Source organism: Lichenostomus cassidix, chromosome 10 (genome assembly GCF_008360975.1).
Source record: "Lichenostomus cassidix isolate B80296 chromosome 10, HeHo_3.0, whole genome shotgun sequence".
NCBI lineage: Eukaryota > Metazoa > Chordata > Aves > Passeriformes > Meliphagidae > Lichenostomus > Lichenostomus cassidix.
Genome location: NC_139491.1, coordinates 12,989,365 through 13,015,736, shown reverse-complemented (window position 1 = coordinate 13,015,736; position 26,372 = coordinate 12,989,365). Strand labels below are relative to the sequence as shown.

Genomic DNA, 26,372 nt, shown 5'->3' with positions numbered 1-26,372 from the left:
ATTTAATTGAAATGCTTTTACAGCCATTTTACTTCTTTATCACCGTGAGCCAAGCCAGACAATGTAACATGGCATATGTTAAGATGTTAATTGAGTAGCAGTACACATAGGCGGCTGTTTCATAATTTTCTCCTTAGATGATCCTTGGCTCCAGTTTAACATTTCTTTGTGCTTCTGAGTGGAAGGTTATATAAAGATATATTTAGAGCTGTTAGTCTAAGAAAGAGAAGCATTAATTCAGTAAGATTAAGAATTAAGTGCTGATTCCTGCAGGCACTGCTGGGACACAGTGCTTGTCGTGGTAAGGATGTGATAATAGTACCTTTCTGATAGTACCACTTACTGTAATGGGGTTGGTAATCCTTTTATTGAGTGGTTCCTCACAGCATGCAGAGTAAATAGAGATTTTTTTTTTTTTTTTTTAAATGTCACCTGATGTCATCAGAGTTGTGGAATTCAGATTGAATCTTTCCAAAAGGATATATGGTCAGTTTAATAATTACCTTCCCTATTTTGACATGGCTTTCAGAAAGATGACTTTGCCAAAACTGTCACTCTGGGTATTTTGTCATGGAGTCTGACTTGCTTTCCTTGGGATCTTAAGTGGGTTTTTGCAAAAGGCAAAGAGGCAGCAGGACACTGCACAGGAGAAGCAGTTGCTGGATGCTGTCGACACCTGAATGCCTCCTGTGCCTGGGAGACACATGGCTGGCAGTGCTGCTCATGTGGCACAGGAGGAGCCTTTCCAGACTAGTCCTAAACCCTGTTGCTAAACAGTTTGACAAACAACCTGTGGGGATGGTAAGGGGGAACAGCTGATGCAGTGGGAAGTGGAGGCTTTTCAGATGTCAGTAATTTTTGAAAGGCCATGTGGCCAAGACAATCCTTCTTTGGCAGACAGCTGTAACTGCTGTCCCGGGTATCCTTCTCTTGTGGAAGGCTTGTTTTCAGATGTGAGTAAAATCCCAGGGCAGCAGCAGTGTCACCATGCAGTGTCAGGGTTGTGCGCACTGTGCCTGAGCCGCTCAGAGGTTTCCTGTGACCTGAACAGTTCTTGGTGGGGTGTTTTTGCTTCTGTTTTTTCCGTTTTTCCAAAGAAGGTTTGTTTTATAACTTTGTAAACCTCTTCTCTCTCAGATGGCTGAGAGGGTGGTTTGCAATCTGAGATGATAACTAGGTATCACACCAGTTAAACACTGGGGTTTTCCATTTTAGTTGCAACTTTTTTGCTATAGGTCCTGCATGTTGAGTAATAATGTAACTTAATACACCAGTACTGGAAATTGGGAACCCTGCAGAGGGGAACCTTTGTCATCTGGTTAGAAGTTATGCTCTGCCTTTGTGATGTATGGCTCAGCTATCAGCAGTGATGGAAAGTAGTTTGTTTTCATCAATTGCATTGTGGTTTGGCAAAAATAATGTTTTCTCTATGCTGTCCAGAAAGTGTCAAAGACATGAAACACAGCTTTACAGAGGCTGTTCTCAGGAGGATGTTTCATTTCATGCAAATATTAGCATCTTGGACTCAAGAGGATACAGAGTATTTGTGGCAATTTGACAGAATGCACCAAACTCTTAATAAAAAAATCACTCTGGGCTTCCCACATTTGAACCCCTAGTCCAACCGTTACTAAATCTTGCAAAATAAATTGTAGCTCCACATGTCTCTTGAGTTTGGTTGAACTGGATGACGTTGCTGACATCTTCCTCCATTTGAGGAATGAGTCCACTGCTTGTGCCTGAATGGTGACAGCCGTGTCCTGTGTGGCTTTTGGGGCTGGGAGGTGTCCCCTGACTGAGCAGAGCAGCGGTGTCCTGGAAGTGCTGCTGTCCTGCTTCTGCCAGGGAATCAGCCTGGAAGCCCTCTGACAGCATCCTGCTCTGCACAGTGTGTCCCAGGAGAGGGGCTGTGCTGTGGGGTGGCTGTTCAGAGTTCACTGTGCTCCCACAGTGTTGGTTGCACTGCTGCCTTTCATAGGGGCTGAATGCTCTCAACTGGAAAGCTGGTAAGGGTTAGTTTCAGTGCTGTGCTTTGGGAAGGCTCAGGGTTAACTGGGCAGCAGCTAATAAATTCAAGGGCTTTCTTTTACTTCTCCCAACCACCTCCCTTTTTCTGGTCTCATAGACATAAGGCTTCTCTTATCCCTTGTGGTTATATGGCTTCTACTATTCATAACATTAAGGAGGTACTTGGTGTGCTCAGAGCAACTGAATTCTGCCACTTTTGGTAACACAATAGTTCCATATTGCTCAGTGCAATTCAGCTGCCTATTCCTGAAAGTAAAGTATTGCTTAATTAGAAGCAGGTTGGCAGCATCTGGTTTTATGCCACTTGGAAAAAAAATTGCATCTCCTTGCCTTATCCTCCTGCTTTTTTCCCCTCTCTCCCTCAGTGCAAAGTAAACTCAGCTGCTCACCTGGGAAGAGAACACACTCCTTATTCTGCCCATGCCAAGTCAGGGCTATTCTGAGCAGAAATACATCAATAGGTCAGGGAAAACAGAAGTGCATACTTTGGCAGAAGATAGAAGAGCAGTTTGAGGAAATACTTTCATCTGATTTCTCCCCATCTCATTCTCCCAGAGATAATTTCAGGAGTTTGTCTTTAGCATTTAGAAGCTTCAATCCCTGCAGCCTTCAGAAGTTACCTTCAAGAATCCTTCAAAGGTCTTAGCCCTAAAAGTCAAAAGCTCAGACTGCTGAGGTGGGCTGGAAGCTTTCCTGTAAGGCTTTTTGCTGCAGACCCAAAGCAGCCAACACATGTTCCCTGGGAAATAGCAGGACTGGGGTTCTCCATGAAGCACAGCAGCTTTTGTGGGGAGCTGCCCTGCACTGCTTCTCCAAGCACAATCTAAGAAACCTACTTTTCTCTGCTGTTTTACTGATTAGTAGAAGCTGGGTGCATGTTTTTGAGTGGCTGATGGGTAGGTGACCAGACTGATCCACACTGGTGGTGTTCGGAGCAGAGTTGACATTTTTGAGGAGCATTGCTGAAGACAGTACAGTAGGATCCCTCTTGGGTCACTCAGTGTGCCTTAACTTGAAACACTCAGTAGGATGGTACCTACTGAATAAATGTCTCGTTAGTTGTGATAGTGTCTCTAATTTTTGGTTGGAGAGGAGCACCTACAAAGTTCTGATACAAAATTTTATGCCTCAAGGTCATTGGGCACAAGTTGGTAAATCCAAGGCAGCTGTAAAAGCAGCCACGTTTGTTATCACTCACAAGAGACAGCTACCTGTAGAATTAGAAACCTTGTCCTGGATAAAACTGCATTAAGTAGCCTGAATTAAGTTTTGGATCAAGTAAGTGAACTAGTTTAACTTCAGGGAGGCTGTCATCATGAAGGGCTAAGAAAGAGAGAGTAACATCAGCTGTGCTTCTAGATGGGGGTGAATCACAGTGAGCCCCCAGGAGCAGCTTCAGGAGGAGTAACGTTGGCTGTGGGCTTAAGGTGCAGCCTCTGAGTTTCCAATGGAATCAGGTTCCTAATAGATTCAAATGGCTATTTTCATTAGAAAGAACATAATTCCTGCTGCTCTACTGCAGTTACTCTTAGGCTTGCAGCTAAGTGTGTGGGTAATGGCCTCCAGATGTTCGAAATGGCTCTGTGTAGGGCCTGATTCAGCCTGGTTGTGGGGGTTGCTGGTTGCAGGCACGGTAATTGCAGTAGCAATTAGGTGATAGATGCACTTGGCAGAGACAGAAGCAGACTGACTTACTTGCAAATGAAACTTCAGCTTTCAAGCATGTATGCCCTGTTAGTGAAGAAGAAGCGAGGTAAAATAAATAAAGGTGGGAGGTGTAACTGGGATGGCTGTCCCTTTGCCACCTTTGCCACTTGTCCTTTTACCTCCTGATGCAATGGCGATGTGTCCTGCAGTGTCACCAAGTGGAGTGGTTCTGTGCAGTGCTCAGGACCGTGGGAAGGTCCCAGTACCATCTCAGTCAAAGGGCTCATTCCTCAGGGTTGCCACTGCTTGACTTTGATGTGAATCACCTCCACTGGAAGGGCAATAAGCATTTTTGTTGTTAGGCACAAGCTTAATAAAATAAGGCAATGTTAACCTGTACTCTGCTTAGAAAGAAAGAAACCTCAGTTTACCACTAGCAAATTTTAATTGTGTCCTCCCAGTATACTCAAGAGCATGGAGCAGGAGATGGAAAAAATTGCTTTTCAGATAGAGATCACGCTTATCCCTGCTGAAGCAGTGGGGTCTTTGCCTTTTAAAATGTCACAACATCTGCTTGCAGATCGGAGGACATGAACTTGACTGTCCTTTTTGTGCCACCAGTTGACGAAAAGGAACCATAGCAAAGCTGTGTTTACTGCTCCTCTGCTGCAGCTTCTCAACACTGTTGCTCGGTGCTGTAGGAGCAGAGGTCACAACTGGAAGAGCCTGAACTAAATTTGAGAGTTTACATTTCCTGACTTAGGCTGATATTTGGAGATAAAAGGACAGCTCTAGGGATCTCCTGCCCAGCTGCCTCCTGGCAACTTGCCTCTTTGTCTTTGCAGGAAGAAAATGTTAATGCAAATGGGCATGCTGATGCTCAGTTTGGCAGAAGGGAAGCTGTGCCGGCTGGAGTATGCTCTCCTGAAGAGCCCAGTGCATGGCGTTATCTGCAAGTCTGTAGAGGCTGTATTTGGGCTAAGGTTGCTGTGTCTGTATCCTGCATCCCCTTGCCCTTTTTGCACCCTTTTTGCATAAGCTGTCATGTGAAGCCGTTGAAGAGGTTTAGGTACAAGAATGGGTACATATGCCTGATTCCTGTTGCCTGCTGCTTTGTAGGAGAGGCTGTAGCAGCACAGGGACTGTGAGACCTTGCTAGGGGTTGGAGACAGTGGATAGGTGGAGTGTGGGGTGGAGAAGTGCTGCTGGAGCAGCTGTGTCTCCATGAATTTGGGTCAGACACGCTGGCAGCATTCAGCAGCGGCAGGTTTCCATGCTTGGTGTCTTTTGATTTTTCTGGTAAGATGTGGTTTTTGATGAGTGAGATGACATTTAGGTTCCTTCTTCAGTTGCTACAGTATATGTGAGCATCTTTCCCAAGGCAAGGAAAAGCTTCCATTTTACTGTCCTTAGCCTTCCCTGTCCTTAGAAATCCCCAGCAGCTCTGCTTTACTGTCTCCTTGGTGTTCTGAGTGTCTACCCACCTGATGGCTTCTCCTACACAAAGTCACTTGAAGTGGATGTCTGCTGATGGATCTACTGCAGTGAACTTGTCAAATATTCTTACCTGTTGAAATATTTTATTGTATTCTGTCATTAAAACGTGGGCAGTTCTTGTATGGGAGGGGACATCAGTATTAGCAGCCTCTACAAAACAGATTTTGTTTCAAAATGGAAGTGGTGTAACAAGCAGGACAACCAAACTCCTGCCTCTTTGAGCATCTGATGCAACAGTAGATGTTGGTTCCTATCACCATCAGACTACTAGAGACGTTTGTTTTGCTTGTTTCTTACTTATGGTTTTAGTAGATCCATCAGCTGCCTGACTTGGTCTAGCTTCATATGTGATAGCATCTGTACAAGAATAAAATAACTTCCATCAGGTGTTTTGTTGTGTGAGGCAATTGAATTATGTTTTATTTTACTAGGAAAAGAATTGCTCTCTGAAGTCAAAAAAATGGTTGTTTGATGCATGTTCAGTAGGTGTTCAAGAGAGGGGTTTTCTGTATGGGAAACCTCCTGCTCCTCTTCAGAGCAGTGGTAAAATGCCTTCAGCTAATCTGTCAGAGCAAGCATGTGAAGTACAGCGCCCTTAAGAAACACAAAAGCTGCTCATGGGTGTGTTTATAGGAAGTATAATGAGTTCCATACTGTTTGCCGCCTTGGCACATGCACTGAGGTCATTCCTGGCATATTTCAATTGAGTCTCCACCCAGTGTCATCTTAATAAGCCAACTGGGAGGTAGAGAGACTAACTTGGAAAACTCCAGAGTTGCCAGTGAAATAACAGTTGTGTGCCTTGTAGCAGCTCTTTGGAAAGCTGGAAATAAATGCCTTGAAGTGGTGGGATTTACTGAAGCATGGGGAGAGGGGGATGTTAATTGTGTTTACAGATAAACAAGTCAATTGCATCTGAATTGTGTAAGAGCTGCAATAAGAGTAGTGACATCCATCCTGGCTGCACTGCAGCTTGGGATAATAGCTCCCAGTTGCAATGGCATTTCATTAAAAAATACAGTTCTTATGTAAAAGAACAGAGCAGCAAGAATTCTAACAAGTGGTTAAGTTTGGGTGACTTTCTACGTAAAAATAGCTGACTGAGTATTATTCCATAGACTAGCAAGATATTTCAGAGCAAGAGAGAGAGCCTCTAGTGCACTGATAGAAATTCTAATATGTAATGTTTTTGTCATTGATTTTAGACTAATTCAATATTCCTTTTCTCTCTTTCTTCCCTCACATCTAGCAAAACTGTACAATCTAAAGTGGACTGCATTTTGGTAAGTACAACTCCAGAATACTTTTCAATATTTAATGAGCTGCAAGACCAAAATAGATGGCTCTGGAGACTGACAGCTATTATAAAGCCTTTCCTTAGCAGTACTTCAAGGTACTACCACTAAATGTGATCAAAATTAGTTACCATCTCAGGTACCTTCCCAGAAATGTGCAACTCTACAGGTCATGTTAGCTCTGCTGTGCTGCTTAGGGCAGAGAGATCATTTTTTGAAGAGGGAAAGGCCCTTGAATTGCAAAAACATCATCTTCATTTGTGCATTAAAATAACAGGATCTAGGCAGTGATAATAAATTATTTTTGGGAAGCACTAGTTCAGAAAGATTTTATTTGTTTTAATAGTGAGTAGGTTGTGAGTTTCTTTAAATCAGGGCTAACTCAAGAGTTTATAAATCTTAGGACTGGAAGGGACTGCTTATCCTGACTTTCTGCCTTCAGCACTTCATCCTGAAGTACCAGGGAATAAGAAAAAAATGATATGGACAACCATCTGGATACTATCAAATAGTATGGCTGAGCTAACTAAGAATACTCCTTGAAGTCACAATATCAGGCTAATTCATATGGTACTGAATTCTCTTGCCTTAGAGTGTCTTAATTTATTGTTGTATAAGGTTCAGAGCTATATTGTGTTGTAAACAAACTTTGGACCCCGTTTAACCTCTGTTGAAAAGTTCTTGGATGCTCCCAATGGAAATAGGGATTCAGAATGTAATTTTTGTCCACTTTATTCCTCACTGACATTTGTGATCACAAAGCAGGTGCTTGAAGATCCTAAGTGTTTTGTATATGAGTCTTCAGTGGTAAAAGGACAGATTGCAAAATTGCACTTGTAAAAACACTTTTAACACCAGGTATTTCTGTAGAAAAAAATGGGAGTTGGGGTAGGTGTTTTTAAGTAGCATTGAAGAGGGAGTAAATAAGTAGGAGGTTAACCAGTCCTCTGCTTTTGGCAATCTGTTTTAAGAAAATAGAATTACACTAGGACTATTTTTGCATTAAATTCTGCAGATTTATGGACTCTGTGTACTGAGGTAGGGATTTATCAGTTCATGTGAGGGTATTGGGTAGGTCTTATGAACTAGATTGACAAAGAAGTCTTGGACTCAAAGCAGTCTCCATGGCTTGACTTGGAACAGAGCAGCAGTGTCCTGATGGTCTAATTTTCTGTTCCAGATGCCTCCTTGTCTGTCCTGCTGATGAGTTCAGAGGAGTCGTGTCAACAGTGGAAAAGCCACTCTAGGTTAGCAAAGGTAGATCTAATGCTGTTCAGGTAGTTTAAAAAAGAAAAATCCAAGATCGGAATAGTTTGAGGAGATCAAAATTTAGCTGAATTCTGGCAAAATGGTGTCTGTGTTTCTAGGTGCTGTGAGCTGCAAGACAGAATCTAAAAGCATGTTGAACTAAAAGGCTGTGGCTGTGTAGCTCTGAATCCCTCCTTTGGTAGCACAGTCACAGCCCCAGTGTGCAGAGCCACACCCAGATGTTCGTAGGCTGCTGAGTTCAACACAGCTCAGCAAGAAGGAGAGAAGTAGGAAGAAACAGAGGTGATGGCAATGGTCTGTTGTGGAGGTGGCTCGTAGCAGAGGGCTGTGGAAAGCAGCCAGTGTAAGGGCACTGAGACTGCAACTGCTCATGCAAGAGTCCAGAGTTATCTGCCTTTAATTTGTGACACTGCACCACTCACATGCTGACATACTGTCAGTTTCTGGGAGATCATAAGAAAATCATTGTATACTGTGCAATCCAAAAAAGATAATTAGCAAGAATTGTGGTGTAAACAGTCATTAAAAATTCATTATAACATCTTTTTAACTGTAGTAAACATGTCTAGCAGTGGATTCTCTTATGACTTCGCTTGTTATATTTGTAGCCACATACTAAGTGAACTTTTGAACCCGATTTTTAAAATAGTTTGCTCCATATAATTGCTCATCAAGAAGGCCAAGGTTTCTTTCCTTAGTCCTCTGAAAAGAGGTCAGTGCTGGTGGAGAGTGCTAGATTGGTGGCCGTGGAAGCCAGAGCTGCTGCTGGTGTGAGGTGTATTGAGGCAGTGAAGGTGCCACTCGTCTGCTGGGCTCTACAGGAAACAGGCAGAAGCTCAATGAAGCCTTGGCAGCTGTGCTTGGGCACTGTCAGAACAAAGCTGCCATGTGTTTTTAGGGCTTGTTTGGAATGTTTAGCACCTGAAATATGTCCCCACTTCTGGTCAGGTAAAGCATATCAACTCTATTTATTAGCTGCTTTCTAGAATAAAAGGGTGTTTTCAGTATTAGTTATCTTCTGTCTTGGTAATAGTTCCAACAAACCATCTGACCTAGAGCAACTTATTTAACCTTTGCTTTTTGTTTCTCTATTCATAGAGTGGGGAGATGATTGCCTGACTACTTTGCTATTTTTAGTTCTGGTTGTTAAATAATAGATGTTTGTTCTGCTGAAGTATGACAAATTTTAGGGCCTTTCTGCAAGTAGGTGCAGGTTACATTGCCATTGGCACTGTCTTTTTTACTTTGATTAGAGTATAGTTGTCTATAAATACTCAAAATGTGGAAAGAAATATTGAGAGCAGTCCGGGCTTTCTAAAACAGGAGTCTTGCTTAAAGCTTGCAGAGTGCCCCTAGCCTTCAGCTCCCCTTTTCCAAACTCGAGGACAGAAATAGCCTGTAATTCTGCTTTCATTATGGAAATTTGAAATAGTTGCAATTTGAATGACATTTGCACTGTGTACATTACAGAAGTTGCAGTTCTTCTGATTGTTCCTTAGTATATTCTTCCTCTATCTTATTTAAAGTTTTGCCTGACTAGGTAAACAATCCAGAAAAAGCACATGCTTTTTTTGCTTGGAGTTTTCCTATGGTAATCCCTTTTGACAACTTTAGAATGAAGCTTGTCTAATGTTTGTGACCTGACAGTAGATCAGCAGTCAGAGAAAACCAGAAGGAGAAAACCAATACACCAAGGTCAGGAAACCTGAAAGATATTCTTTGATTTTTGGGGACTCATGTTCAAATCTCTAGGTTCTCTGGTTCAAGCAGAAACATGAATAAACTGTTTCCAAGAACACAGATTAAGTCCTTAACCTCATTCTATGCCGAATAGATCTTTGTCTCTTAGCGCTGCAGAAACTTGCAGTGGCAAGTTAGTGTCTCCCAGAACAGAAACAGATATCAAAACCTGCTATTTTCATTAAGGAAAAAACCCTACCCCACAACATAAATAAACAGGTCATCCTGGTTTATTTCACAGGTGTTTATTTTGCTCAATCAAAGTGCCTGTTAGAATGAAAAAGAAAGTTGCATCTGTTTCTATGAAAATCTTGTTCTGTGTCTGTCTTAGGCAGCAAAAGGACAGATTCATTTAGAGCAGATCTGTGTGGCCACTGATCTCTGGTTTAATTTGTTTGCTGCTTTTTTTGTGCCTTTCTGTAATTACCTGTCTATATTTGGTAACTGTCAAAACAGAAATAGCAGAGATTTCTGTTCCTTTATATGTTACTGAAAGTCTTTGCCTAGCTGTGACTTGAGGTTTCTAATTCTTTGTCCTTAGTTTTTCTGTCTCAGAATATAAGATCACTGAGATATTTTGAGTACTTGACAGATTTTTGGCTAAATTGAAGCCAGGTTGTGAAAATCAGTGTGAACACTGCCTGTTCCCATCTTCATTGAATCTTCCTTTGTTTTATATGGTTCCAGTTGCAGGAGATAAAGATAACATGTGAAGAGCAAGAGTACTAGAGGTGATGCTTTGTGCTGGCTTTACACTTCAGTCCTGCAAGCAGTTTAGCATGCTTATGCATTTTTCTAATGCAACTTCAAGAAATATGACTTATAAATAGCCTTTGGAGAATTAGACCATCTTCATCTGATGTGATAGAACCAGTCAATCAAGGTCAGGATACTTCAAGCAGGATTTTTGCTTAGATCCTTTTAAGTAGCAGAAAAGGATTCCCCAGACATTGCAGAGGCTCTGTGGTTTTTAGAACAACAGTAGCATAAGCTTTAACAGGCTGCACAAAGGGAAGTTTGTCCAAGATGGTGCCAACATCACATTCTTCCTTTTGATGCCATGACTCTCTTCCATTCTAATGACCTGTTTTTTCCACACTATGACCTATTTGGGGATTGGGGTGGGAATTTATAGTATATTTTGTGTTCTTGTTTCTTTTTATTTATTTCCATATACATCCAACCTAGGACAAAGAAAAACTCAGAATGAATGAACCTTTTTCTTCTTGGTCAGTTAGTATACCAGCTGAAGTGTTCCTCTAATTTCCCAAATTCTGTGTTTCTGATTGCATTTAAAAATTGGGAAGTTTTGATGCTTTGAACAATTGCATTAACAGTAACTGCAGTTATTACTGAATTCAGCAGACCTTTAGCATTGAGAACTGGTGGATGTCAGCTGAGATTGAAGAAGGGATTACCAAGACTGTAAGCAAGTTTTGAGGGTTTCAGAAACATGTAGAGAAAACAGCCTAAACAAAACAAGGTTTAACAAATTTTTAAACTAACCTAAATGCAGTCTTTCCTGAATCTACTTGCACTGACTGTCACACTCCATCTCCTTGCTGCCACTTCTTCAGTTTTAAGATGATTTTCTCTAAATAGATTCAGTCTCATCTAATAAGCTTAGGTTTATCTAATTATCACCCAGGTAGGATTACCTCTGTGAACTGCCTGTGGCTTCTTTTAACTCTCCCATTCTGAGGAGGTCCTCAGGGATTCCCTGAAACTGTTGCTGGAAGCTGAAGGAGTTGTGCAGAAGGTGCTGGCTAGGTCCAGGCATGGAGAGGCGTGGGGTTTGAGTGCAAACAGTGAGATAACATCACTGTCCAGCTGCCTCTGCTAAGGATGTGAGGAAGCCATAATCCTCAGCCCCCTCCACCTGTAGGGATGCAGTTTTGCTCCTGGGAGAGTCACCGGCTCCTTGCATCCTTTGGAAAAGATTCTGCTAACATAATCCCAGTTAGACTTTTTCCTTTGTTGTTGGGGCTTTTTCTTGTTTTGTTTTTCTTTAATTAGCGGGGTTAACAGGTGGGACCTGTGTAGCAGAGTGGCTCAGACAGGGCCCTTCCACACAGCCCCTTCACTCTGCCATGACGCAGAAATGGCTTCAACTGCAGCGGGCACTGAGTGTGCTGCAGTGTATCTTGATGAACGGTTTAATATTTCTTCTAAAACCTCACCTTCTGTGTTGCACTCAGGCACATTAGATTTGGGAGTGAGAACTTGTTTTCCACTTCAGTGTCAGAGTCACGGGGAGAGGAGGGGGGGCAGATTTATTTTGCCAGGGATGCTTGTGTCTCATGGATTGGTGCTTACCATGCTTACCCATGCAGACAGTGCCCTTTGGTGTGCTGCTTGGGCTTTTACCATGTAAAAAAAAAAAAAAAAAAAGAGCTAAGTTCCTTGGGCAAGAGGATGTCTAATAATGAAGTACAAATTTTCTTTTTAAATTTCTGTCTTCTCAAAAATGATTAATTTTCTCTAAATTTTCTCTTTGAAGAACATCGACTTTGCAATAATGGGTTTGCTAAAGGAAAACCCATCAGTTTAAATGCTGTGATTCCTACAGGATAGGAAGAACAGAGAATTTGACAAAAGGCACCCATTATGAAGAAATACCTCTCTGAATACTTGGTGGTTTGAGCACCACTGCTGCGTAAGCTGCTGTAGAGCCACACAGAAATTGGTGTCAGCAAATTTCAGGAGTTTGTCAGAGGAAAAAAACCCAACCAAATGTTGTGGTTTGCTGCAGCTATAAAAGCAACAAATCCAGTGTGTGTTACCTGTGTGCTGCTGGAAGTGTTTCTCTTGGCTCTGGGAAGATCTGTCGCATTGCTGGTGGCCCCATTCTGTGCGGCAGTTTTGCACTGGGGTTTGCTGGCTGGGATTATTGAGACCCTGGGCTCTCCCAGCACCCTTCCCTGGATAGTGTGTCCCACCAGTCCCTGCCCAGGGTCTGGGGTCAGGGAGGAGGAAGCAGGACCTTCCCTTTCTGGTGCTGCTGCCAGTTTTGTGCCAGCCAGGTTGGTCTGGACATGACTGGGTCTGGTAGGGAGCCCCAGTTCAAAGTGAAGTTCAGGTTTTTAGTTTCGCCACTCTCCATTCTGCTCACTGCTGAAGTGAGCCAGGTCTTCCTGCATGTTGCTCCCTCCTCTTTTCTCTGCCTTTTGGAAAGTGTTCCATTGGCAGTGAAACACCAGTAAAGACAAAGAGAATTAATCCAGAAGCTGCATTCAGACTTTAAAAAGGATCATGTCAGTCTCCAGCTCTGTACTGATGATGCTCCATCTCAGGCACTGCTTTCTGTAGCATCTTCCCAAAGGAAACTCCCTGTGCTCCTTGTTGCATGGCTTTCTTTGCACTGCTGCTGAGCAGGCCCTGAGCACATTACCACAACTGATTTTCCTTCTGTTCCTAAGTCTGTGTAGCTGATTTCAGACGACCAAAAGCTGGTCTCTGTGTAGCAATCACTGGCTGCATACACCAGGTAAAATTCCCCCACATGTCTGATCCTCAGCTGGTGTCCACTGGAGGAGTCTGGCATCACTGAGATGGATGTTAACAGAAGGGTTTTTGTGCAGTAACAGTTTCAATAACTGATTTCCAAAGGAAACAAAAAAATACATATGTATATAGATAGGGTTTAAAATTACTTCATTGAAATCTGTGACACTCAACTGTTAGTAAATATAGTGGACTGCAGGATCAGGTCTGGCATTCCGTGTTGTCACACTGTAGCTGGCTGTAATGCTGAATTCTTAGAGGTACTTCATGTGTACTCTGGCAAGACCAAATTTTCATATTACATCTGGTTACAGAAGTGGTCTGTTGTTGACATTTTTCCAGATTCTGTTTTTATTGCAAGTGAATTTTGTAATTGTAACAGGTGCTTTCTGGTGTGTGATGATGTGCAAATAAAATAGGAAATCACATTTCTAGACACATAGTGCTCACAGTCATGTTCTTTCACATAAATAAATATATTCTTGTTTGAAATTATATTATTTAGGAATACACTGTCAGATGACAGTTTTTAGCTGTCAAGCTCAACTATTCTTATTTGCTTTTTCCCCCCACCTCTCTCCACCTTTTTTTTCCCCCAAACCAAAACGCCTTTGTTATCTAGCAAGAAGTTGAGAAGTTTACAGACATAGAGAAACTCTACCTCTACCTTCAGCTGCCTTCGGGTCCCAACAATGGAGACAAAAGGTATGTGTGTGAGTGTGAAGGTGAGCAGCTAGTACTGAAAACTTGCTTTACTTCTTGTGGCACTTAACTGCCAAGGAATTGTTCACATGATTTTGGTAACAGAAGCAACCTTTATTAAACCTTAAGTACTCTTGTTTTCCTGAAGATCAGGTGTTTGTTTTTTTTTAACTTTAGCATCTTTTATTGCTTGAAAAGCTTGTAATTATAAATCTCCTAAAATGCAAAAGTCATCAGAGAAAGTGTTTCACAATCTAAGTGTAATTGTTCCTTCACTGTTTATGTATGAAGTCACAAAATAGCGACACAAATATGATGGTGGGTGAAAGAAAAAACTGATGGTATTTCTGGTAACACTTGTTTGACTAAAGGGAAACCAACCCGCAGATCACAGTGTCACAAAATAAACATGTGTTCCCTGTAGGATGGTTATAGGCAGGCAGGTGTCTATAGGAAGCCTGCTGAGCATCTGCTAGGAAAACTGGTTGTTTCCAAAGGACAGCTGGCAAACCAAGTAGGTAAAAGCTTAGAGGTGGCCAGTAAGGAATAATAAATATAAGAGGGGAGGAAGAACTCTTACCAGTCTCTGTGTACTCACAGTTGTGTATCAGACAAGAACTGGAGTGTGTAGTCTCTTTGTTAAATTGTGGATGAAAGAGGGAAAAACCACTGCCCACGGCTCAAGGAATAGGTGAATGCATGAGGTGCAGGCCGTCTTTATCTCTGATTATCTCTCCACCTGTGTAGGCAGACAGTTACTAAGTCTTGTAACTGAGGAGGAGCTGTAGAGCCATGTCTTCATGAGCACTGCTCTTTCTTTCCGCAGCGATCAGATCTCCATGTCCTCCAGCCGTGCCCAGCAGATGCACGCCTTCTCGTGGATACGCAACACCCTGGAGGAGCACCCCGAGACGTCCCTTCCCAAGCAGGAGGTTTATGATGAATACAAGTGAGTGCCATCCATGTGGCTTTAGCCAGTGCAGTGTTCTGTGTCTGACTCTGCAGGAGGTACCCCACTGGCGTGCATGGACACAAGCTGATGGACCGTGCTGCTGACCCAAGAATGCAGGAGCAACTCTGTGGCAAACTATATTCGTTGCTTCTGCCTCTGGAGATAAGACTCTGATGTTTAAATTGTGCATTACATGTACAATTGCTGAAGGAAAGGTGCAAGTATTTCTTAACAAGTAAATATCTGTGTGAATATGTTTTGTTTTGTTGGCAGAATAGCACCGGTAAAAAAGCATCAATTACTGCCTTAAAATGCATTGGTCTTCTTGTTTACATACATGTATGACTGCCTTAGCAAGGGTGAGGGGTTGAATTGTTCCCCATAGATGCAGCTATTTTGCACATACAATCTCGCCCATTGCACCTTTCTTTCTAGAATAATGCATAAATATTGGACCTTCCTGCAGCAAACCTGATTTCTACAGAGGCACAATATATCTGAATATGTATGAAACCAGTAACCAAGGCCACTGTGAGTCTGTGTTGTCAAGTCTCAAAGCTACCGTGTAATGAGAAAGCGATTAGAAGCAAGGGAGAGGGAGCTGTCTGATGAAAGTTGGATTTGAATTCATTTACAGAACATACCCCATGGGGGAGGGGGAAAGAAATAATCATCCTTAGCCCAGTTGCCTGAAGATGAATAACAGATTTATGATCTAGTATGAGTATTTCCATAATCTGAACGATTACAGTAATTTGCGCGGAGCTGAATCTCTTCACCTCCTAAGTGCCTACAGGATTCACCCCATAGTAATTGTTATTGCAGGGCTGCCTTCTGCAAATACCTCCTTTTAATTAACTCTCCGTGCTGAAGTGTTTTCCCGTGATTGAGCTGAAGCATGATGGCATTGGCTCGCCTGGGGTTGATAAACATGCACACACCTATTTGCGAGCTCGTGCCACGGCCGGCAGCGGTGACGCAGCCTGGCAGAGCAGCCAATGGCACCCACAAGCCGCCGTGGCCAATCCCCGAGCAGCAGCCGCTCGCGCAGACACAGCAACAGCGGCAGCTGCTGTGCGGGAGAGAGATGGGAGCCTTATTCTTAAATATATTTCTTATTAAATAATTTATGGCCTGCTTCAGCAACAAATCTGCTTGGCTTCCATGCTGTGCCAAGCTGCAGATGCCCGGAAATATCATCATCTACAGATTGTGGAGTGTGAAATTTGGATGGCTTTGTATGTAGCTGCATCAAGTATTTGTGTATTGTATTTTTTTCCCTAACAAAATAAGGGTGGTAAGCAAATATTCAGGAAAATATCAAATGTTTGGAATCTGTTCTCCTTTGAAAGCTTCTGTTCTGTTTTTAAAACATTCAGTTTCTTTGAATATTTTCATGAGCTATTCTTGCACACCAAAGGAGGAGTAGTCTTGGAGTAGGATGTGGGGAACAGGCATATAAATACATGAGAGTTAGTTTTGACAAGTCCTTTTTCTTTACCTAAGGGTGCTAAGAACCTCTCAAAACTCAGTTCTATTATATTCACCCATTACCATTTCTCTCTTCTGTATGCAGAGATGGATGTTGCATGAGCTCACAGTGAGCAATTTATGCACTTTGCATGTATAAATAAAAAGTACAAGGCTTCAGAAGAGTGCTGCATCATTCCTGCTGTAAATTTTGGTCAAAATAAATCTTGCAAAACTGCTGGCCTTCCACATCGCCTTCCATATGTTTTTTTTAAATGAAGAGGGAAAGACGAAAGCTTGCACTCCACATAAGTTCACCATTGGCAAGTGTTGATAGTGTTTTCAGCTCCCCCACGTTTCGGTAGCCTCTTCTCACTGGGCTTGTTCAATACAGTGACTCTTCATTCTGTTTTGTTACTCTTCAATTTAAGTGTGAATTCATATCTCTAACTGGATAAAAGTGAGTGGATTCATCTTTCTTTTGAAAGGGATAAAATAAATTTAAAATGCATCACAATACAAAGCAGTAGCACTTGGGAAGGCTGAGAGCTTGCAGCTGAATTTTAGAAAGGAGGTAGATGAGAGCAGATTCACCTCTTCTTGGTGCTGTGATGCTGCTTGCACTGACAGAATACATTGAGCTGGAAGAAGCTGGGTTTCTGTTGGGTGCTGAGAGTACCTCTGTCAGCTTCCTCTGGGAGTTATGTAGGAATACAGGCTGGAAAGTATGGGAGCTCAAGGGGAGGTGCCCAGCATGTTATCTAGCCTGCAGTGGATGGATGCTGCTTCCCATCAGATCCTTTCAATGTCTGCTTGTAAGTCAATTTTACTTGGGTATCTTGTCCCTATTAGAAAACACTGTTCTGCACACAGCCATGTATAGATTTAGCTGAGTTTAGAGAATTAGGATTTCAAGTCTAAATGCAGTCCTGCAGTACTTATGAAGGCAAAATCCCTGTTTGCCCACAAAACGATTTGTTGAGCCTTCAGTAAACAGTTGAGTCCTCTTATCTTACTTCTACTGTTGTGACGCAAGGGAAGAAAGTAATTCATATTTAAGTTTGGTGTCCTGAAGATTCACTTGATACGCCTAATATGGATTAGGAGGTCTTTGAGTCATCCTGTATCTCTTTCCTTTAGTCTGTAAATCATTAATCCTTGCTTTGCTGGATGCTGCTGGGCCACTTGGTGCCACCTGATGCATAGATTATGTGCACTGTTAAGAATATTAACCAACAAGTCAGAAGAATATTCAGAAGCTAAGACAGAAGAGAGGAGTAAGTAGAGGTACACCATGTCTGTTGAACACAGAAAGGACACAAGGCACATACTAATCTTGTTGGTTAGTGCTTATCCAGTGTTTTCATACAAAATTCCATGATAGGAATGGGATGGGACCTATTGTGTTGCAAAGTCTAGTCCCATCTCATAAGCAACTACCCATATATTCCTTTGAAAGCAAATCAAACTGCATCTAAACCAGTTTCCCACCTCTGCTGCTGCTCTTGGGAGTCTGACCTGCAATTTCATTTCTCTAATGGTTTTCAGACATCTGATTTCCATCCTACCTGATTGTTAGGACTCATTAATGCGCCAGCATTGTTTGTCAGCTTAATGAGAGCCTACCTCTGAGGTTCTTGACTCTAACCCATCTTTGAAGACCAGTTGTATTAGGAATTGGATAAACCAAGAACTCTCTTTTGTTTCATTGAATGGGTTCTTTATCATTTGCTGTTCATGCTGCTGATTTTTGCTGCCGAGGAAGCTGTGTAAGCTAGGCTGCATTGCCTGACTGTCTTCATTAGGTTTTTGGGGTTTTTGTTTGTTTGTTTGGGTTTTTTGGTTTTGTTTTTTTGGTTGTTTAATTCAGGTGCACTGCCAGTGTATTTTATGTCTGAAGTGCATTCAATTCAAAGATCTTACCGAAAAGGAAAAAAAAAGCCTTTTCTGCTTATCATGTAGGGGAGCTCTGTACAAAGGAACAAAGCAACCACGTGTCCATTGTCATTCCTGTCTCTGCTTAGACCTTCCCTGCCCCCATCTGTTTCCCACCCACCCTTCAAAGAGCAAAACAGCTCCTGGGCTCAGCGATGTGCCAAGAGTGCAAGTAGCAGAGAGAAGAGCTTCAGGGGAGAGACTCCTGGTATGTGTTGTCAAGTCAATGAGAGACCACAGATGGACATGGAGGGTTCTCAGCCAAGCCAGGAGGGGGAGGGGCCATGTGGGATGATCCGTCTGAAAACTGAAATTCCATGGTAATACTTAGAGCTCACAAACCACAAGCTGGCAGGAGCTGCCACTGTGGATACAAGGGGACCATGTAGACTGTGTGTTTTTGCTGCTACCAAGTGATTGTCTTAAACCAGATGTGCTAGACTTCAGGAATGGATAATTTTATTCCTTTTTGTTTATTAATTTTCTCCTAGGGAGGGAATAATTTTAACTCTGAAGTTAATAGATTGGTAGGTCCCTAATCCTGGTGTTTTGCTAGCTTGTTTTTTGTTTTTATTTTTTGGGGTTTTTTTTTACTTTATTTTGCTGGCATTGTTGAGTTTCAGTCAAAGATACTGCTGACTGTGGCAGAGAAATTCAGAGAGTCCTCCTCTGAATGCTATTTGAGCCTTAAAGTCTTGTAATCAGCATCAGTAAGCAACACAGACCCACCTTTCAGGAATTTTCAGACTAAAGTTTGAATCCATGGAGGCCTGGCAAGATGCAAGGGACAAAAAGCACACAGATCTATTTATTGCACATAAAGCAATGTCTGATTCCTATGAGGGTACAGTGAGGCAGGAAAAGAATTCCTTTGTAATAACTTCAAAGGGACATATCTAGAATCCAGCTTCTGTGAGTGACATACATTGAAATGAAATGTGTTGGTATATAAATTGGATATAAAGCTGCTTGATGTTCCACATAGAAGTGAGACTGATGCCTGACTCTGTACCAGGTTGTAGGCAACATCTCCTGGTTTGGGCAGAATGGCCCCAGACATGAGGGGAGGCTCTGCAGGGGAGTGTCAGTACCAAGGAACCTAAATGTTGCTGTTTGTCGTCATCAAAATCATTACATTGGTGGTGGTGCTTCCCAAGTGGAGGATACCAACATACTGCCAGGGTAAAAGCAGCAGATACTTGCTCTGTAATAACTATTATTTTTACTGAGAAAGTAAAGGCAGTGGAAGTATCTCAAGAAATACATACAGCTTTCTATAGAGCTACAGCTTGAAGACATTTTGACTGGCTCATTTGGATGCAGATTGTTACTAGGTGTTGCTGGGGATGAAGCATCTGTTTCAGACTGCTGCTTTTTCATTGCGTCTGCCTGACTTTCCAGGGCTTTGTTTTTGTGTATGTACCTGATTAGAGTAGCAGGCAAGTGTGGGGTGTGAAGTCATTGTTTTTCTGCTCTCCTGCTGATACCCACACTGGATCATGTACAGTCACCTTTTCAGAGACAGGTTGTTTTTGTGTATTGCTGGTAGGACTTCTCACGGGAAAGGAGGTCATTGCTATCTGGTGCTGATGCTGTGGCTGTTGGGAATCTCACTGAGAAGGTTTTACTGTACATTTTAGGCCACAGCACATCAACGTTTGTGCAACAGTGCAGGGCATTGCCGTCTTTGTGCAACCTTATGCACTGCTGTGCAGGTGAACCTTCCAGAGCAGGTCTTGGTTTTCTCCTTTGCTTTATGTTTCTGACTTTCTGGAACATTCACCTTTTGCAGCAAAATCAACAGTTCTTGTTACCTGCCTCAAGAATGTATTTCTTAAATGTCTCAGATGCTGAAACAAAATTCCTTCTATTTTTGAGAACTGAAGACAGATATCAGTGCTCATTTTACTAGAACAAGTAAAGTTGGTGAAATAATTACTTTTTGTTTCATTATTCCCCTATATATCATCACGTTTTATACTGAGTTGCATGATGATCTTCATTTGCAGCAGCAGTTGGAATCTCTGTTAACTTAGGACTGTTAAATAGGCTTGGATATAATCAAGCAGCTTTCCTAGTTCAGTAGGGCCACAGAGGTAGGAGGACTGGGTCCTCAGTAGGTGCTTATATTACACCTATAAAGCTGGTTCCCTGAGAAGGCATCTTTTACGTTTAGTTCTGTTAAGGTCTATTAAATTGAACTTATATATGCAAAATCTTTCTCTGGACACTGGCGCATCTCTTACCCACTGCTTTTCAAATATTCCTGCAGGACTTCAGGCCTTACCACACTCAAGCTGTGCTTCTGGCTAGAACAGGGTCTCTGCTTTATTGTGTCCTGAAATAAGTGAATTGAAACATATGCCTCAGACTGAGTTGTGGAGTAAATCTCAACTGTGCTCTAGATAATGCCACTACTTGTTATGTCTCCACATGACTTGTCTTTGAACTCAGTAGAGAACAAGGCAAAAACTATGATATTAATAGCTCTGTTTATACATTTTTAATGCATTCAATTCGTTGTGGATAGCTTCATTAATGTTAAATGTGGTTCTAAATATGGACGGGGATAAGTGTTTTCTTTTGAAAACCTTTGGAGTCTAGCATGTAGGCTGGCCTCTTGTATTAACTTCGATTCCATTCACGCTTTCTTTCTCTTTGTTGCAGGAGCTATTGTGACAATCTTGGCTACCACCCATTAAGTGCTGCTGACTTTGGAAAGATCATGAAAAATGTCTTTCCAAATATGAAGGCCCGTCGTCTAGGCACAAGAGGCAAATCAAAATATCCTTTGCTAGAATGCTTCTCAGTACTTGTTCTGCACTTGTGTGGAGAACATCTGTCGTTATGGCTTAACTACCAGCTAAATGTAGAAGTAATGTTGAATAAAAAATTCCAGCACTTTTCTAACGTTCTTTAAAAATTATTAATTGCAACAGTGTTAGGTTGCAAGATATAACTTTGGAAACAAGTACTTAAATTTAGGTTCTGACACTCAGTTGTCACAGCAGCGAGGCATCAAAGAAGTTTTATAATTTAGTGCAAAGAGGGCTATTGAAATAAAGGAGCCAAAACTGTTAGTGATTTTCAAATCAGTTTTTTCATCAGGAACAATTCTGTCTTTTCCAAGCTGAGAATTACCCCTTCCCATAAGAACCCTTAGAAGCCATGGTGAAGTAATGTGCTACCTGCTGTATTCCCCAGGGCTGGCTCTCCCTGCATCCTGACATGCTGGGTAGGCAAAGCCACTGCAGTAAGCAGGGGAGGGAAAGCATGGAAAGGCTAAAAGGCATTGAGGTGCTCGTAGGCTCTAATTAAAAACCACTCAAAAGAAGTAACAGTAATGATATGGATGTGCTGTAATACGGCCTTTGCCAGATCTCACTTGAAGCGTGCACTTAGAGAATTAAATGCTAGCAGGCAGCCCAGAATTGCTTGTCTTCCATTGAGGAAAAAACCTTCCATGTTCTAGTAAATGGAGAAGTTATGTGTCAGTTAAACTGTTTCATAAAATGCGATGTTGGATTATCTAGCAGTGAAATTCAAAACTTAGTATTCATGTTCAGGATAGAGGTAGAGAAGTGTTAAGGAAGAAATCTTACGGTGTAATTGTAGCTTCACCCAGGGGATCTCTTTAAGTTCCATTTCCACTGTTTCTAATTCAGAATGATTAAAATGTGACCTTGTTTCACACCTACTGTAATTCCCAGGGTCCTTAGATTTCTTTTACTGTAATTATGCTCCATCCAGGTTAATGTGAGCAATTGAAAATTCCATGATTTAGGAAAGAATACAGACATATTTACAGAATGTAGAAAATTAGTGATCCTGGAAAGGATTTGTGTGTCACAGAGAAAAGACACTGTATGAACTCCCAAAGTAATGCTGTGGAGAGGGGAAAGAAAGGCAAGGCTGATTTGATTTTTAGACCTATAAACAAGTGAGTACGAGTAATAAAGGGAGTATATTTTTGTGTATTGGTTTGGTGAGATCAGTGTAAGAAAAAGTCTGGGTCTTTGTGTCCATGTTTTTACAGAAAAATTATCACGGGTGAGGAGAGAGTGCCTCAAAAATTGTGTGAAGTCTTAGAAAAAATACATTCATCAGGCACTTTAACTTGTCCTGGGAAAAACTTCTGTTAGTGGAAGTCCTTTAGGAGAAGGAAATAAAGCAGAACCTAAATTTGAGAACACATTTTTTAATAGTGATTAACTTTTGGAAATCTATTCTCCCATCTTGTTTTAGAAAGAGAGTTTAGCCTAAAATTATGTTAATGATTTGAATATTGAGTAGCTAATTGAAACTGCTTGGCATGGTTTAGTGCTTGTTCTTAGTCATCAAATGAAATTCATCATACCCAGCAACTCTGCATAGATGGAGAAGCCCAATGACCTGGCCAAGAATGCAGCCCTTGATAGGCTTTTGATAGTGGCAGGCTGTCAGATCATGCTAATGACAGGAATTCTTAGATCTGTGTTGAGTTTGCTTTTAAAGCTTATGAGGGTTATCAGAGGAATTACTGCTCTTCTCTCCTATCCTCCAACTAACAAGCAGACAATTTAGACCTTAATTGTGGTTCACATATTGCTACAGTGGACTGAGGAAGAAGGCTTTTGTGCATATGCCAACACTGCCCAACCTTGACTTTCATAAAACTGGAGATGGGGTATGATATATATTTGCTTATTTATATATATTTCTGGAAGTTAACATTTATTATGCTGTTTTTCTGTCAGAACTTTTCAAAACAAAGTGAAGATCTGTGCAGCTTTTAAGAATTTTCTTTATGATTCTTATATTCTGAGGCATTGTTTGATGTTTTTTTCTGTGAAGTTTACAATGAATTGCAATTCTCTTAAACTAATTTAGAAGGTGGAGTTCGACAGTGTTCCTATCTACCATATACATGTTCTTAATTCTCATTCTGTTTGCTTTTACTGTATTTTTTTAAGTCAATGCTGGGGAACAGATACCCCAGTGAGAAAAGCAGTTCCTGGGTATCTCTTTACTCTGGATACAGGGATCATCAATTGTTGGTCATCCAAATATTAGGATTCTGTCTGTGATTTTCTTCCAGAAATATCAATTCCTTATAATGCCTTTGGAAACAACCCATAGATTATTGTTAAGACATTTGATTTTGAAAGATACTGATGTTGTGATCTCATTCTCATAACTTCATGTAAAACTGTGAACATACTACTCAACTTATTGTGTGATTCTGATAATAATTTGCTTTCTTTTTTTGTTTTTGTGCTGTAATGACCCTTGTTAATTAAAGTAACCTTTTCTCCTTTGTTTGTTTGGTTTAGTTGGATGGAGCAGAGCCATCTGGGCAGCTGCAAAGTGCTGATGAGGAAGTCGTCTCTGCAGCCTGCCGGCTTGTTTGTGAATGGGCCCAGAAAGTGCTGAGCCAGCCTTTTGATACAGTCTTGGAATTGGCTCGTTTCCTTGTCAAAAGTCATTATATTGGTACCAAGTCAATGGCAGCTTTAACAGTAATGGCAGGGGCACCAGCAGGTAATGAGATAATGCAGAATGTTGAAATGGGGGATCTTTGTACTGAGAGTACTAACAGCTTTGTTTGAGGAAGCACTTCTCTTGGGAGCAAACTTTAACACTGACTCTGAGCACTGAGCATTCATTTACCTGATTTTAGTCACATTGCTGCAAATTACTGTTCTTGCTGGTGGTCTTGGTAAAGATCTGAAAATCAGCACTGGTCTCAGGTTTAGTTGGTGATGCTCCCATTCCTCTGGTGAGGATCCTGGTCTTTTAAAGCACTTCAGGGTGTGTGAGCTTCAAGGCGTGTGGAGTACTTATGCTGAATTTATACACTTGGCTAGAACAGGAGTTTGGTGCTGCTACAATGCTGGTTTGTAGACAGGCTGCTGGTGAAGCTGTGTGTCTGTCTGATAACTTGCCCTAATTTGGAAACAATTGTCTTAATTTTCTGTCAAGAGCAGATTTTTTGTGCGGTTTCTTTCCTTCTGCATGCTCAAAATCAGTGACTTAATCATTTAAAGTGTGTTATGGTGGATAAAGTAAATTACAAAAAAGAAGGATGAGAAGGGAAATGCAGGTGCACAACATGCTCCCAGACTTGCCTCTGAGAAGTTCTGCCTAGGCCCATCAAGCAAAATGTGTTTGGATGAAGGCCAACCTCCTGATACAGGCAGTTTTAATGGGAAGCAGTGTTCAGGTGATCCCCTTCTGGATCATGTTCTTCTTCCAGCCCTTTCTTTATTCCAGCCTGGACCTGACAGGTGGCAGTGGTGGGTTTTGCCTGTATGCTCCGTTGTGACCTATTGCTTGGCTTTGTTGGTTCTGCTTGCCGTGCTCCTGGAAGGAACACTCACTGTATGGGCAGCTCTTGAATTCATGTAGCTTCTCCCCCTCACTTCCTTCAAGACAAGATGGTTTCCTTCAAGGAAAAGGGCATGCTTCTATGGCTTGGATAGTCATTTTAAACTCTTCTAAAAGAGTTCTTCCTAGCATGGCAAACAAAATGTTTCTGTTCTCTTGCAAGGAACTGTCTCTGCATTAACTGAGGAAAAAGCAGGCTTTTACCATCAAAGAAAAGGTTGAGGTTTTTTTTCTTATCGGTATTACTTACCCACATAGAAGTGTGTGCCAGTAATTGCACTATATTTGGGCATTTCACTGCTATGTGAAGAAGACATTGTGGAAGTGGAGATGTGTTGTGACATTCAACCTGTCGTGGTACGTGCAGACTGCTGCTGTGGGCTCCCAGACCACAGTTCCTAAGCTGGGCATCTAAACCCAAATACTTGCGTTTAGTATTGCAAAATTATTATCAGTAAAATAATGAAGGTAGTAAAATGGTGTCAATTAATTTATAATTAGGAGTTATTTTAAAACTGTATAATCTCAAAGTGTAAATGAAACTATGTTAAAGCATTTTAACAGGGCAGTTCAGCAAGGTTATTTGGTCTCTAAAGAGCACACTAATCCTCTTGACTGTTAATAAACAAAAGATCATAAATGTGATGTGATTTTTGTAAGGGAAATTAGTATCAGCTGCACAGAGGACACAAATTCTGTTTTCTCCTTGAAAGCAGCACTTTCTTGCTTTTGATCAGGGAAGTAATTTCTCCAGAAACAAATGTTCTCCCATTCTAATTTCCATCGTTTTTTCAACCTTTCCTTGTTACATTTCTTTTTATTTTTTTCCTGAGCATTTGTCCTTTTTTCACCATTATCCCTGATCACACAGAGGTTTTGATCCATTCTGATATTAGATGCACTGTATTTAATGCCTTGGCCATTAGATAACGTCGTCTGCTCAGAGCAGCCCCTCTGTGGCTCAGACTTACAGCTTTCTGGAAACGTTTTTCATTTAAAGCTGCCGTAGAACAGGTAACAAAACAAAACCACGGCAGATGATAGATTTTAAAGGCTCATCTGAAACGTACCCGCCGCCCTCTGCTGCTAGTTCAGTGAAGTGCACCGGGCTGAGATTGTGCAAACACACAAACGTTGCCATTTGACATTACTAGAAACAAGAGGCCCATACGGACTATTTTAGCAGCTAATGCCCAGCTTGTCTAGATTTTGTCACAAATGTGGAAATAACTGAAGTGCTGAATAGAGTTAAGCATGAGTAGATGGGAGCACCTCATGGAGGAGGTGTTCTCAGAATGGTTTTGGAGATGCCTGCCATATTCGATACAGAATTGGCACCACAGCAGGCAGGGTATGTTTGGTTGCAATTCGTTCTCCTTCTTTTGTTTTCAGGAATAAAAGGGATCCCCCAGCCCTCAGCTTTTATACCTACTGCTGAAAGTAATTCCTTTCAACCACAAGTAAAAACTCTGCCATCTCCTGTTGATGCTAAGCAGCAGCTGCAGCGTAAGATCCAGAAGAAGCAGCAAGAACAGAAACTGCAGTCTCCTTTGCCAGGAGAGTCTCCAGTAAAGAAAACAGAAGGCGCTGCAACCAACGGTGTGACCAGTATATCTAATGGAAGTCCTGCCATTCTGTCTCCTCCACCTATTGGCATTGTTGTGGCTGCTGTCCCCAGCCCCATACCGGTAATGCTCTCCAGCAATTCTCCACAGAATCCACCCTATGAGAAGGTTGTACATTGCCAGTGACTAAGCAGTGATGTCAGTGGGCTAGAAGAACAGTTTCCATTCAAAGGCTTGGGTGCCTTGATGCTTTTCTGTCTGGGCTGTGTTATACCACGTTAGTTACAGGGTTGATACAGAGGCAGCAGAATTCTGATCACATAGCATAGGCCAAGTTATCTCTGAAGTCGTTAAAGTGAACCTTGAGATGACGTTTAACCAGATGAGAGAGCTGACACCAGT

The 26,372-nt window shown here is 41.7% G+C and overlaps 1 protein-coding gene across 2 annotated transcripts in view; it reads left to right on the top strand.

Annotated features, from left to right (window-relative positions):
* The window catches only part of RFX7 (regulatory factor X7), a 50,208-nt gene that overhangs the window by 15,907 nt on the left and 7,929 nt on the right, over positions 1-26,372 (top strand). Inside the window, exons 2-8 of one of the 2 annotated variants that reach the window (XM_085070701.1) lie at positions 6,422-6,455; positions 13,603-13,685; positions 14,509-14,631; positions 20,707-20,827; positions 22,625-22,705; positions 23,352-23,559; positions 25,798-26,093. In XM_085070701.1, the coding sequence (XP_084926827.1) occupies positions 6,422-6,455; positions 13,603-13,685; positions 14,509-14,631; positions 20,707-20,827; positions 22,625-22,705; positions 23,352-23,559; positions 25,798-26,093 (946 nt within the window). Of the gene's footprint in view, positions 1-6,421; positions 6,456-13,602; positions 13,686-14,508; positions 14,632-14,788; positions 15,873-20,706; positions 20,828-22,624; positions 22,706-23,351; positions 23,560-25,797; positions 26,094-26,372 lie in introns of those variants that run through there. The other variant, XM_085070702.1, reaches the window with a different exon arrangement.